Here is a 13,329-nt window from a genome sequence, read left to right as displayed (position 1 = left end):
ATAAACGCATACAAATAACAGAAGTCCTATAATCACACCCCTCATTTAATCTTTCTGCCCCAAGGGAAATTGGCAAAAGAAAATATCCCTTCACTCAATTCTCTGTTGCCTCCCAAGTGAATGAGACATTTCTATTTACAGTACACATTAAATACATTTAGGACTCATCTTGAATTGCCTCATTTGACATAGCCATGAAACATAACTGCCTATCTGAAATTATAAGTCATATTATAATTTTGTACAGGTAAGTTTAGTCACACTAAATATTTGCCCAGATTGTGGAACCAATTGGATTATTTTAATGTCAGACATGACTTGTCTTATATATTTAGTCCTGAAATATCCTTGTCGGAGATACGGTTAGCTAATCATATTAGCCAATTTGACAGGTCTAGAGCCGGAGCGCTGATTTTGCCAGACCAGCCATAAGAACTGAAAATAGATCCTGAGATTTAACACAGGGATATACAGGTTTGTGCATTGCATATCAAGGAACCTTGCAATATATTTTGCAGAGTTACAGTGCATAAATATTAAAATTCCTGAAGTTATTACCAAGAGATTATCATGACAGATGGATTCACACAAGATTGGTTGTTTGGGTTCTGTATTGAGTGTTTTGTTTCTTCAGAGTGTTTTTTAAGTTGGTGTTAATTGTCTTGCCATAGATAGGTCATCGATGGTGAGGCCTTAAAATTCAAATAAGGTGCTTTTTTACTGGGGTAAAGTTGCTTGAAACCTCTATGTTCTGTGAGTTTTGCAATAGAGAGGCTGAACTGAAGGCACCTTAGGTAATGGGATGTTGGCATGATGCTATAGTGGCTTGTGGACTGGAATCATACAGGAATGGAACACTGTGTGAGTGGGTGTAAAGTGAGACTCTCAGCCCATTTAAGCCCTGTCCTCAAACTGTGTCCAAAGTTCATCCCTAATATTTGAAGGTATGTGGCAGTAATTATTAATTATATTTAAAAAGTTGTTTTTAAGTTTACAGTATTTTGCAGTTCCCTTTAGCCATAGAACTCTAGAATAGGCTTCCCTTAGGTGGGAAGTATTCATTTGTATTGGTTGCAGAACAAATTATTGTTATATTGGTACTAATCAATTACGTGTATAAATTAACCCTACAGTTACTGGTTTTAGATTATTGTGCTACAATAATACACAAATCATTTGAAGTACCTGTTGTGCTATAGCATATTCATCATGAAAAACAAACAATAATAATGAAGACAATTCACGGTTAGTCAAACATTTGTTATGTTACAAGACAGATGAGGGCATCTTTTATTAACAGGAAAATACTGTTCACATACATTTTGCCTAGTGAATTTGCATAAATAAATGTAACTATTTTTTTTGGTTCACTGTATGACACTCAGTTGAATGATTTCAGTTACGTCTGTGTTTTGTGCTTCTCACTTATTGTTATTGTAGTGTATGTACTACTATATGTTTGTGAATTGCTCACTGTGTTTGTATGCAACCAACTAACTCGTGTGTACAGCTGTCATACACACCCCCTTCTTCTGTATCTCGCTCAAAGTCCTTGGGTCTATTTATAATTTTGGACACACCTCCCCTCTGAGAGTCTGCAAGAAGACCCTGCATATAGACAGAACAGGTACTGTATATACACACACAACACACAGCAATAGTTTAAATTCAAGGCAAAAATAATATATTTTTTGTAAAAAAAGCATTCACAGATAACATATAAACAGACAGAGTATATAAGCAGAAAGTAATACTCATACACATAGTAAAAGTACACGTAAATACACACACACAAACACACACACACATACACACACACACATACATTTAAACACACACACATACACTCACACATACACACACACATATACACACACACTTAAACACTCACACATACACACACATACATACACATACACATACACACACACATACACACACACTTAAACACAAACACACACACACATACATACACACACACACACGCACATACACACACATAACACACACATTTACCTATACACATAAGTTTGCAGGCATTCAGTGTTATGCAGTAACAGTTGCAAACAATTAAGCAGTACATAAAAACAAATACATACATTACAAATACTTTCATTTATCCATACACAAGGCTCTCTAAACAACGACATAATATCCATTTGTATATATAAAGAGATACACCCCCACTTTCAGATATATATTTATATTGCACCTGTTGCCAGACCACATGAGAATATGGGGTCAGAAGAGGAGCTGCTGAAGATCGGGAGAAGGCTGGAGAGACGAATGAGTGAGGGAAGCATGGTGAGGAGTTATAGTGGGACTGATGGGGAAGGGAGAAGAATGGATTTGGAGACATTTATATATACTGGGAAGAAGAGTGAGGGGATGTGCATTGTGAGTAAAGACAGGAAGTAGGAAATGGGAGGTTGGGTGTTAGGTGGGGAGAGGAGAACCTGTGAGTGTGGCAGAGAGAAATAATGAGAGGAACAAATGAAGGGGGGGGGGGGGATAGGAGAATGAACCTAGTGTAGAAGAAAATTAACTTGATACATGGGGGGGGGGGGGCAAAAAATGTTGCATAAACTTTCATATAAAGAGAAGAGGGGTGGAAAAGTGGGGGGGGTCATATGTTTCTACTTATGTATCATAGTAGAAAAGGAAGTAGAAGATAAAGGAAGAGAAAGAAAGCAGATAGGTAGAGTGTAAATTGAGAATTAATTGAGAATGTGGTTAAAGGGACATTAAACTCAAAAAATTTCTTTCATGATTCAGATAGAGAATACAATTTTAAACAACTTTCTAATTTACTTCTGTTATCTAATTTGCTTCATTCTCTTGATGTTCCTTCCTGAAAAGCATATCCAGATAGGCTCAGTAGCTTCTGATTGGTGGCTGCATATATTTGCCTCATGTGATTGGTTCACCCATGTGCATTGCTATTTCTTTAACAAAGGATATCTAAAGAATGAAGCAAATTAGATAATAGAAGTAAATTGGAATGTTGTTTAAAATTGTATTCTCTATCCAAATCATGAATGAAAAAAAATTGGGTTTAATGTCCCTTTAAATGCATATTTAGATAAAAAATGTAATTGCAATAGGGTAGCAGAGTGTAGTTGCACAGGAAGTAAATTGAGGGAGAGACCACATACCCCCTCAGCATCTTTTTTTCATAGTTTTCACCTTTTTCTTTACCCCCAGGATCGAGTCCTAGAATTATTGAGGGAGCTGCAGAAGTTTAATATCACAATACCCCTTCTGAGGGTAAGAATTACTCATATTCTGATTTAGAAAAACAAATATTATTACTTTTATGGGTGGAAGTATTGGGAGATATGGCTGATTCCTGTTTTATCTAACAGTCTGATTGTCTAAACTCTTTCAGAGTACAAAGATAGGGGTAACAGTGAATAAAGTGAAGAAGAAGAGTAGTGAGGAGCCTGAGGTTGAAGAATTGGCCAAAACCCTCATCAAGGACTGGAAGAGATTACTAGGTGAGAGAGGTGTCAAGAGGGCAGGGATGGGGGGGGGGGCTGAATAAAAATGTATGGGGGGGTTAGAGATGTGCATCCAACTTTCTCTCTTTCTCTCTCATCCCTTTCTGATCTATTTTATTTATAACCCTTCAGATGCTTCATACAAGGACAAAAGTGCAGCACCAAATTCAAAGCTGACTTCTCCACCACATGGAGGATCAGATCGGTGGGTAATATGATCATACTCTCTATTGTTTAGCTATGAGACCCCCCTTTTTTATCTTCTTCCATGGTTTCTCCCTCACACCACTGCTCCCATTTCAACAGCATATGTGTAGTTATTTAATTGATTTATCAATATACTGTTTTGCATAGATATCTTTTTTTTTAAGCATTCACCTTGACAATAATTTGTCTTATACCTTACAGACTTCATTCACTAACAACAAAGAAGCAGCATGCAGACAAACACAGGTAACTTCCTCCCCTCATCTTCTTTAAATTTTAATCCACTTTCTATGTCTAGCAACTTACAGTGTCCTACCATCTAGATCAGACATGATGCCAGTTAGACTTTATGATTTTCCATATTTCCTGACTACAAAGAAAAAAGAAAAGAGAGAGAGACACATGGAAAACCTTCATGCTTGTTTGACAGACCAGTACCATTCAGGGTGCAGACTCTTTTAGCTCACTATGCTGTTCACAGAGCAAAAATATCCTTTAGTTTGTCAGTCTGATGCTAACAAAAAAACTCCAGACAATTCTCCTCTAAACAAGGGAAAGCAACAAACCCTAGGTGTATGTTTCAACCTCTGTGGACCTCATCAGTGAGGTGCAGTTGCATCTCTCTAGGGAGAGCAAGAAGTCTATGTTTCCCCTTAACTTAACCACAATGATCGCCTGCCTATACAGAGCAAATTAGTATGTTTAAGAGATTGGCGATTAGGGCAGGAAGGTACTTATGTGTGTATGTTTTCAGATTTATGTTATTATTAAACTGTGGAGGTACAGGGTGCATATGAGTATTGCAGATAGTCAAGGAAGGGGTTAATGTGGTGGGCTGAGTCACATTTAAAGGGACAGTAAACCTTAAAATTAATGTTATATAATTCTGCACATAGTGCAGAATTATATAACATTATATTAGCCAACCACTATGTGCAGAATTATATAACATTAATTTTAAGGTTTACTGTCCCTTTAAGTTAAAGTGGCAGCAGGTGTCTTGGGTGATCGAACAGAGGATAGTAAAATATAGGTAACGTACGTACGAGTGCTTATACATCCTCACAAGGATTTTGTTGAACATTTTACAGCAGTGGTCATGTGACCATGCAACCACATGGGTGAATCTGTGGACAGTTACAGCAGGTTTTTTTTCACTTTAGTAACTTATTTGTTACAATAAGTTAAAGGAAATATGGATTTAAAGAGAGAGCTATGGTTTAAAATTATTGCATCAGGATTGAGATATCTTTGATTAGACGAAAAATAGCTTATTAGTTTGTGTGTGATATGCTCTTTAAAGGGACATTAAAGGGACAGTCTAATCAAAATTAAACTTTCAAGATTTAGATAGGCCATGCAATTTTAAACAACTTTTCACTTTACTTTTATCATCGCATTTGCTCTGCTCTCTTGGTATTCTTTGTTGAAAGCTAAATCTAGGTAGGCTCATATGCTAATTTCTAAACTCTTGAAGGCCTTCTCTTATCTCAGTACATTTTGACAGTTTGTCAGAGGTAGACAGCGCTAGTTCTTGTATTCCATATAGATCATAGGGTGACCATATTGCTGCTTTAAAAAGGGACACATATGAAAAATACATATGTCAGGGCTGTTTTCAGGGCTGTTTAAAGAAATGTTTTGTATAAGAACTCTGACATGTATTTTTCATATGTGTCCCTTCTTAAAGCGGCAATATGGTCAGCCTACATATAGATAACATTGTGCTCACTTCCGTGGAGTTACATATGAGTCAGCACTGATTGGCTAAAATGCAAGTCTGTTCAAAGAACTGCAATAAGGGGGCAGTCTGCAGAGACTGAGATACAAGGTAATCACAGAGGTAAAAATTATATTAATATAACCGTGTTGGTTATGCAAAACTGGGGAATGGGTAATAAAGGGATTGTCTATCTTTTTAAACAATAAAAATTCAGGAGTAGACAGTTCCTTTAAGCTATAAATACATTTTATAACCATATCACTGAGGTTATTCCCTGCCTCCCTTTAGTTATGGGTGCCGCCTACATATATATAAATATATATATATATATATATATATATATAAAATTATATATAGGTATAGATACATATAGGAATATCTATTTATAAATACTTAGAACATATTCCGTAATGTGAAGAACATGGAGTGTGAAATATTTACAGTAAATGCAGAAACACTTTATTAAATATGAATATTGCATACATTTTTCATGTTTTCTGGTATTAGACTGCAAATGGCTCCAATGCGCGCACACACACATATATATATATATATATATATATATATATATATTTGTATTTATGTGTTTATATCAGTACATATGTATGTATTAATAGATACACATATAAATACCTACATACATCTGTACACACACTTACACATATACATACTTAGACATGTATATGTATGTATCTCTATTTTTCTAACATCTGAGACTTCATATCTTTGAGCCGTTATAACTTTTTATTGCATTTTTGAAAAATAATTTTTATCAGAGTGTTATTATGAGTGTCACTGTACTTTTAAATATTTTTGATGTGTTTTGAACAGCTTTATAGTCTCGCACAACAGTTAACCAGAGCTCTGAAGTCACGTTAACTTCAATTGCGCTTGAGTGAACGCGTTTACTTTCAACGTCATATGCGCGCTACACCCGATGCACGCAAACAGACGAGATAAACCCCTTTTTGCTCGCTCGTAACGGTTAGTGCACCACTCGTAATCTGGCCAATGTCAGAGGGAGGAGCATGAAATGTATATAGTCTTTAGTGTAAATTAACCCCTATTAACCCCAAAACCCTAAATACATTTTTGTAGTGTCTATTTTTGTAGTGTGTGCATGTTGTAGTGTTTGCACAGTGTGTGTATATGTTCCATAAGTTCCATTTGCACTATCTGCTGCCTTATCATGTACTAATTACAATCACAGCATTTACTGCCATTATGTAGACATTTTGTATAGGAATGTATTTTTCTTTGTAAACTTTCCTTTGTGGCACGTAATGGGGAATGGTAGAGGTGTGGTGATACGTGTAGCTTCTGTTATGGAAATTGTTAAGTGCATATATAGCTCCTCCACTATTGATGGCAGTATGTAAAAACTGATTGTTTTTAGTGGCACACAAAGGGTTAAAAACTGGAGACTTTATTTGCGCAATCTATAGGGATTATACATTTGTATTTTAAAATAGTGTTTGTTAGGACATGACAAAAATCTGATTAATCAAAAGTTTTTCTGTACTTGGGTCATTTGAATGAATAAAGTACATTAGCCTGAAAGATTGCTCACAACAGAAAGTTAAAGGGATACTGAACTTAAATTGTTTTCTTTCATGATACAGATAGAGCAACTTTCTAATTTACTCCTATTATCAATTTTTATTTGTTCTCTTGGTATTTTTATTTTAAAAAGCAGGGATGTGAGCGTCTGAGACAGCCTATCTTTGGTTCAGCACCTGGGTAGCGCTTGCTGATTGGTGGCAAAATGTGAACCAAAGATGGGCCGGCTCGTAAGCTTACATTCCTGCTTTTTCAAATAAAGATACCAAGAGAATAAAAAAAAATGATAATAGGAGTAAATTGGAAAGTTGCTTAAAATTGCATGCTCTTTCTGAATCATGAATGAAAAAATTTGGGTTCAGAATCCCTATAAAGTGATTTACTTCATACCCAAGATTTTGGGTTTGAAATAAATTTGTGGTTTTTGCATAAAGGTGCTGCTATCTTCAACTTCAAGACACTGTGCTGCCTGGTCAAAGACCAAAGTCTCTGTCCACTACAATTTAAACCCAACCATACTTAGCAGTTTTAAATATTCAAATTCAGAAGATTGGAGTTTTTAATAAGAACATGCTGGTACTCTATTAATTAATCGCATATGAGAGATAATTCTGAGCTGGAAACGGAAGATTCCAACACACAAAAATTGCTTCAGTACTTACAGTTCGCTACTTTTGTGGACTGTGTCCATGGCTATATGAATTAAGCAGCAGGAGCAACAAATCAAATTAGGAAATAGATCTCATTGCTCCCTCACTGTGGAGTAAGGTGCAACAATATATATGTAATAGTACTTACATAAGTGTCAAATGTACTTACATAAGTGTCACCCTCCCCTTTTCATGTACTAGGCACTATATAACATAGCAGTGCTACCCTTTGCTTTAAAGGGACATTAGACCCAAAAATGTTCTTTCATGATTCAGATAGGAAATACAATTTTAAACAATATTCCAATTTACTTCTATTATCTAATTTGCTTCAATATTTAGATATCTTTTGTTAAAGAAATAGCAATGCACATGGGTGAGCCAATCACGTTAGGCATCTATGTGCAGCCACCAATCAGAAGCTACTGAGCCTATCTAGATATGCTTTTCAGGAAAGAATATCAAGAGAATGAAGCAAATTAGATAATAGAAGTAAATTAGAAAGTTGTTTAAAATGGTATTCTCCATCTGAATCATGAAAGAAAATTTTTGGGTTTAATGTCCCTTTAAGTGCACTATTTTGACCAGTCACATGGATTATGCTCTCCCTATATGCTGCACCTGGATCCTGTCAAATGCTGCTTGGTTCCTGTGTTTCCCCCTGATCCCATTATAGAGTTGGCCCTGGGCAAAGAACGCCACTGCTGATAGGCTGGAGCCTATAATTGAAGGTGCCTGAGTGTTTAAGTGGCACAACTTTATTACAAGTCACTACTTATCTATTAACTGCATTTGGGTTTTTGCAGCCTTGTTTTGTAAAGTCAACCCCCTGGGAAAACGTAGGGGATAAATGCTTAGGGTACCCTTTGGTAATGCAGGTGGGAGTCTATCCCTGCTGGTTTGTCAGATCTTTTCCATTCTCCAAATGTCCTGACGCTTCTCTCCATCTCCAGTGGCAGTTCTATTGGGAAATAAAAGGCTTTTAGTCTGGACTGCATTGTGTGAAGGAGCACACTGTCTTTTTTTATTTATTTTTTTAGTCTCATGAGTGGCAGCAAAATGTAAAATGCCTCTTATGTCTCCATGCATTACACATGGCCCAGTTTGTATGTTATATTCTATGTGTTACTGGCAGCCAAGGAAGGGAAAACATGCAGTTTTATGTGTTAGAGACGGTGCCTGCTGTATGTGTGTTCCTGGTAGTCAAGGGAGTCAAATCATTAATGTGTACTTCTGTTATTGGCCGCCAAAGTGAAGGCAAGTTCAGTTGTGAAAAATATACATGGTGGGATCAAGGCTCGGGTTTAAGGTAGAGCTTTTTGGGGCATTGTGTGGCCCCCAACTACTACCTGTATCCAGTCACCTACAGGTTGCCCAGTATTTTAGTAAAGAACAGCTGACAACTCTAATCACAGTAGTGTATTATCCAAAATGTCAATAGCATAATTACAAAGGGGCCAAAACACAGGATGCTATTCATACCCACTGAGTTGTCACCGCAGCACTCTGAGCCCTCTGTGACTCTGGCACACACACTGCTGTCTCTGCAACTCATGGGTGCACTTCCTTTGTGAGTGTACAACTATCAGGTTATGACTTATTTATAAGGGTGTCCCTGACAAACATGTTTGTATGATTTTGTTTTCTAGTCACACTTACACTAAACATAATGCATCAAAATAAAATTCTATTAAAATCATTAATATGTTTATTGTATATAATATTAAATTGACAACATATGGTACAACTACACATGAGAAGTGTGGAACTTCTTTTTTGATGACTAATTACTGTGAAAGCGCCACAACAACTTTAAAGGTCTGGATGAGGTCTTTGGGCTGTTCTGGTTTATGTTTATGATATTTTGGAGCGTTATTGGATAATGAACTGTGTGACACGCTATTTCTTTTCTTTCTTTTCATAAAGGAAGTGCAGCTAAATATAAATGTTACAGAAAGTGGCTGATTAAATAAACCATGGAATTTAATCACAATAGATTGTAAATACAGATACCTGAAAAATATTTACTCTGCTTGGTAGGTGAACACTTATTTGAAGGTCATGTAGGGTTTTTCATGTGAGGAAAACTGTATGACACATACTTACAATATGCGTTCTAAGGTACTTTTATTTTAGGTGCATTAAAATGTTGCAATGTAAATGACACAAGATTTCATATTTCATTGTCACAACAACATTCAAAATATCACCACTTTTTGATTAGGAATTAGGTTAGGGCTAGTCCATTTATTTTTTATATTTAATTTTGTGAAAATTAATCAACTTTTGTGTAATTATTTTAATTAATTCCTCTTTAGCCATTTTTGGGCATGGTTCCTATGAGACCCACTTATGACTGCTGCAGAGCTGCTGCACAGCAACAGTCCTCTTGCTATCAATAAAGGGGGTCAGGCGACCTATTTGTGCGGCTCAAAAATTGATCATCTAAAGAATTAAGTGGCTATAATATAATAAAGTATCCTATAACTGCTGCTAATATGTGTGGCAGTCTGCTTGGCTGCTGCTGAACCACAAAACCCAGTATGGAGCATCACAAATAAGTATTCCGCTGCAATCAGTTAAACTCCAACTGTAATATACAGTAACCACCACTTACCTGGCCTCTACTTGGAGATATTATCTCTAATTTTAACCAATTATCTGTAAGTTTATCCAATTAATGCAAAGGGCCTCTCTTCCTTCAACTACAATTAACCCTAAGCACAATATCTCCCTGACACAAATAATGGCTGATCTGGCATCTTAACCTTGATCTTGTTGCACTGCAAACTAATAGTTGTCATAGCCTCTAACACATTTCTCCAGTCAGTGAAAAGCCCATTTTTTTATTAGTAAATGGGATTAACCAATTAAAATAATTGATGGGCTCAAGTTTAACAATTAACATAAACACCACTTAGAATATATATGTTGAAGGGAATACTGTAGGAAGCCCAGACTGTGGAGAAAGACTGGAGAAGAAGCACCTGATATTAATGGACATGAAGAGGCTGAAGGAAGACATTTTTCAGTTACCCTTTAGGTAAAGCCACTTGAAGGGATAATAATGTCTTGTCTTCATTTAAAGTTGAAATGGATTTACAGTGTCATTTTTATATTATATATTAGCAATATAGGCCATGGCATCTGGCACCTTCACTCGTACTGAGGCTTCCCTGGCTTGTTGAAGGCTGAAAGTTTGTGGTCAGCTACAAAGATTTGCCTCGATCAGTAGTGCTTGCAAGGGTGACCGTCAAGCTGAATATTGATTGTACAAGGTGTTGCTGGTTGTTTTCTACTACTTATTCCTAACTTTTTTAAAATTTCCCTCTTCTCCTTCTTTTACCCCACTCCATATCCTGGGCAGTGCACTGGTTGTTTAGGGCAGATGAAAGCTTTAAGTTTAAGGGTGCAAATGCATGGCCATGGCTAGTACAGTCTAGAATTGCTACACCCCAAAACAATAAGAACCACTGGCTTACTTACATTATACTGCACAAGTAGGGGTGGTTCTAAACTATACCATTTGTTGGTACAAAATGTTGATTGCAAGATAAATATCAGGTGTTCAAGTGGTACAGGTTAGGGACGTCATCTTCTTCTGCTGTGTATTCCTGTGTATTTATTTATATGTTTAAATTAAATCTGCTTTCTCTCTCTGTCATCTCCCACCCCACCCTGCTCTGCACAAAGAGCTGGATATGTAAAAAGGCACTAACAATTTAGGGCAGTTGAGATTTGGAGGTGCTTGAATAATGAATGGGGATGCATGGTACCCTCTAGCAACCCTCTTGAACTGTCACTGCTCATGGTGTTATACCAGGGAAGAACTATGGAAATAGGGAACTATGGGAGTCCTTTCACATAATAAATCAGGCTGATGATTTTATATCAGAAGTTCAACATTGCAGAGGTTCATTCTCACTTGACAAAAGGCAGAAATGCTAAGAAATGAAATATTTAAGGTGGCTGTTGTCTGACTTAAAGAAGATGTAGAAACAGAGGATGCACCATCAGGAAGTCAGGTGAGAAAATATTAAAAAAACCTGAGCCCACAAGATTTAATTTTCTTTCAGACATAGAAAATATAAATATTGATTACTTAACTTATGTTTTTATGTATATTAGATGAATGTTTCCATTCAGGCAGACTGTGAGAAGGAATCATCAGAGCTCTAGAAGACCACCAACCTATGAGCATGAAGGTTATTCAAACAAAACATTTAGTGTCTCGATTTCACCCAGAAACTGAGAACCTGATCCTGAACAGAAACAACATACTCAAAATTAATAACAAACATCTTTGAAAAGGTCATACTTATAAGCAAGAAGGACTCTATCTTACCCTACTCAGAGTGTGACCTTTCATTAGATTTCACGTAAGGATATGACACTTCCAGCAAAGCCCAAAAACTATATCTAACAGTAAAAGAAAAACTATAGCTGCTAGTCATCTGAAGCAAAGAGGATGCAGGCACTACTCGGTGTAGGTATAAAAGCAAAAAAAGGCTTTATTGTGCTATTCCATAAAAATACAAAAAGAAGCAAATAATACAAAAAACGAATACCTTCAAGTGCAAGGCAGACACACAGGCTAACAAGAGGGACAGGCGGCCTGATGCGTTTCGCGCCCCCTAGAGGAGCTTAATCTTAGGTTGCTAGTCATCAACTATATACATCTGAATATTATCATTATTAGAGGGTAATAGGTTTCAAACTACTTCCTTGGGTATAATAATAAAGAGAAACATCTAACAGCTTTGCTTGCATGCATATAAAATAACAACCTGTTGTATAACTCAGGAGACAAACTAAAAGAATGATATATCTGACTTTGCCTAAAATTTGTCAAAGGAACTAAGCTTGAGTGCAATAACCAATTCTTCTGAAAATATATCTGCAGTAGGGGCTTCTAATACCCAGAAACATGCCTGGCAAACAACCAGTCAAATGAAGCTCAGAAGACAAGGACCTCTTATAGGGTGTGTGGGGAAGAAACTATTTTGTTGTCAATTATTGTTGAATGATGACTTTGTACAACACATAACCGTTAATGATGCATCTGTCCTTATGCATAACTTCATGTGTTCATGAATGATCAATAAATATAGATTTATTATTCAAATTTAGTTTATTAAACTAGATAGATGATAGATAGATTAATGTAAAGGTATTATAACATCAATTAATCATATAAACTATATGTACATAATAATTTTTATTTCAATAAAGAGAATAACTATATTGAGTCATGATATAAGTTAAACAGGAGAATATACATTTTGTCACTACTGTATCAATCTAAATGACATATTTAAGTTTGACATGCCTAAAATGAAGAAACATTTAAATAATAATAATAATAATAATAATAACAACAGAATATAAAGAATATTGAATGTAAGCATGTCTTAAATTATGGAAAACAATTAGAACAAAATAAAAAAATAGATAAACAAAGCACCACTTGGTCTTACATTTTACTACCCTTTTGTACCTCCTCTTACCAACTTGGGTTCTTTGGAAGTTCACGCAGAAGCCGTTGCACTGTTCCAGGTTTTGAAACCAACAACATGCTAAAATTACATTGATAATGTATTGTAAAATACCACCAGAATGGTCCAGGCACCAGAACCAGGATTTAGGTACACCAATTGTGTACTGAGTCATAGATCAGGTTTTCCAGTAG

General features: G+C 36.1%; 1 protein-coding gene and 1 long non-coding RNA gene across 7 annotated transcripts in view; both read left to right on the top strand.

Moving 5' to 3' along the window:
• The first annotated feature begins 1,577 nt into the window (after positions 1–1,577).
• Positions 1,578–13,329, top strand: part of LOC128653626 (transcription elongation factor A protein 2) — a 229,859-nt gene continuing 218,107 nt past the window's right edge. For 4 of the 6 annotated variants that reach the window (XM_053707032.1, XM_053707031.1, XM_053707029.1 and 1 more), the window contains exons 1-5: positions 1,634–2,304; positions 3,205–3,267; positions 3,389–3,497; positions 3,633–3,705; positions 3,909–3,953. In XM_053707032.1, the coding sequence (XP_053563007.1) occupies positions 2,236–2,304; positions 3,205–3,267; positions 3,389–3,497; positions 3,633–3,705; positions 3,909–3,953 (359 nt within the window). In that variant the 5' untranslated portion in view covers positions 1,634–2,235. The other 2 variants (XM_053707026.1, XM_053707028.1) reach the window with 2 other exon arrangements.
• LOC128653627 (uncharacterized) lies at positions 7,912–13,100 on the top strand. Its single transcript, XR_008401370.1, has 2 exons — positions 7,912–11,665; positions 11,769–13,100. It is a non-coding gene; the product is annotated as an uncharacterized LOC128653627 (long non-coding RNA).

The sequence above is a fragment of the Bombina bombina genome, chromosome 3 (genome assembly GCF_027579735.1).
Source record: "Bombina bombina isolate aBomBom1 chromosome 3, aBomBom1.pri, whole genome shotgun sequence".
Lineage (NCBI taxonomy): Eukaryota > Metazoa > Chordata > Amphibia > Anura > Bombinatoridae > Bombina > Bombina bombina.
Note: the sequence above shows the minus strand (reverse complement) of the source record. Positions and strands in the feature narration are given on the sequence as shown.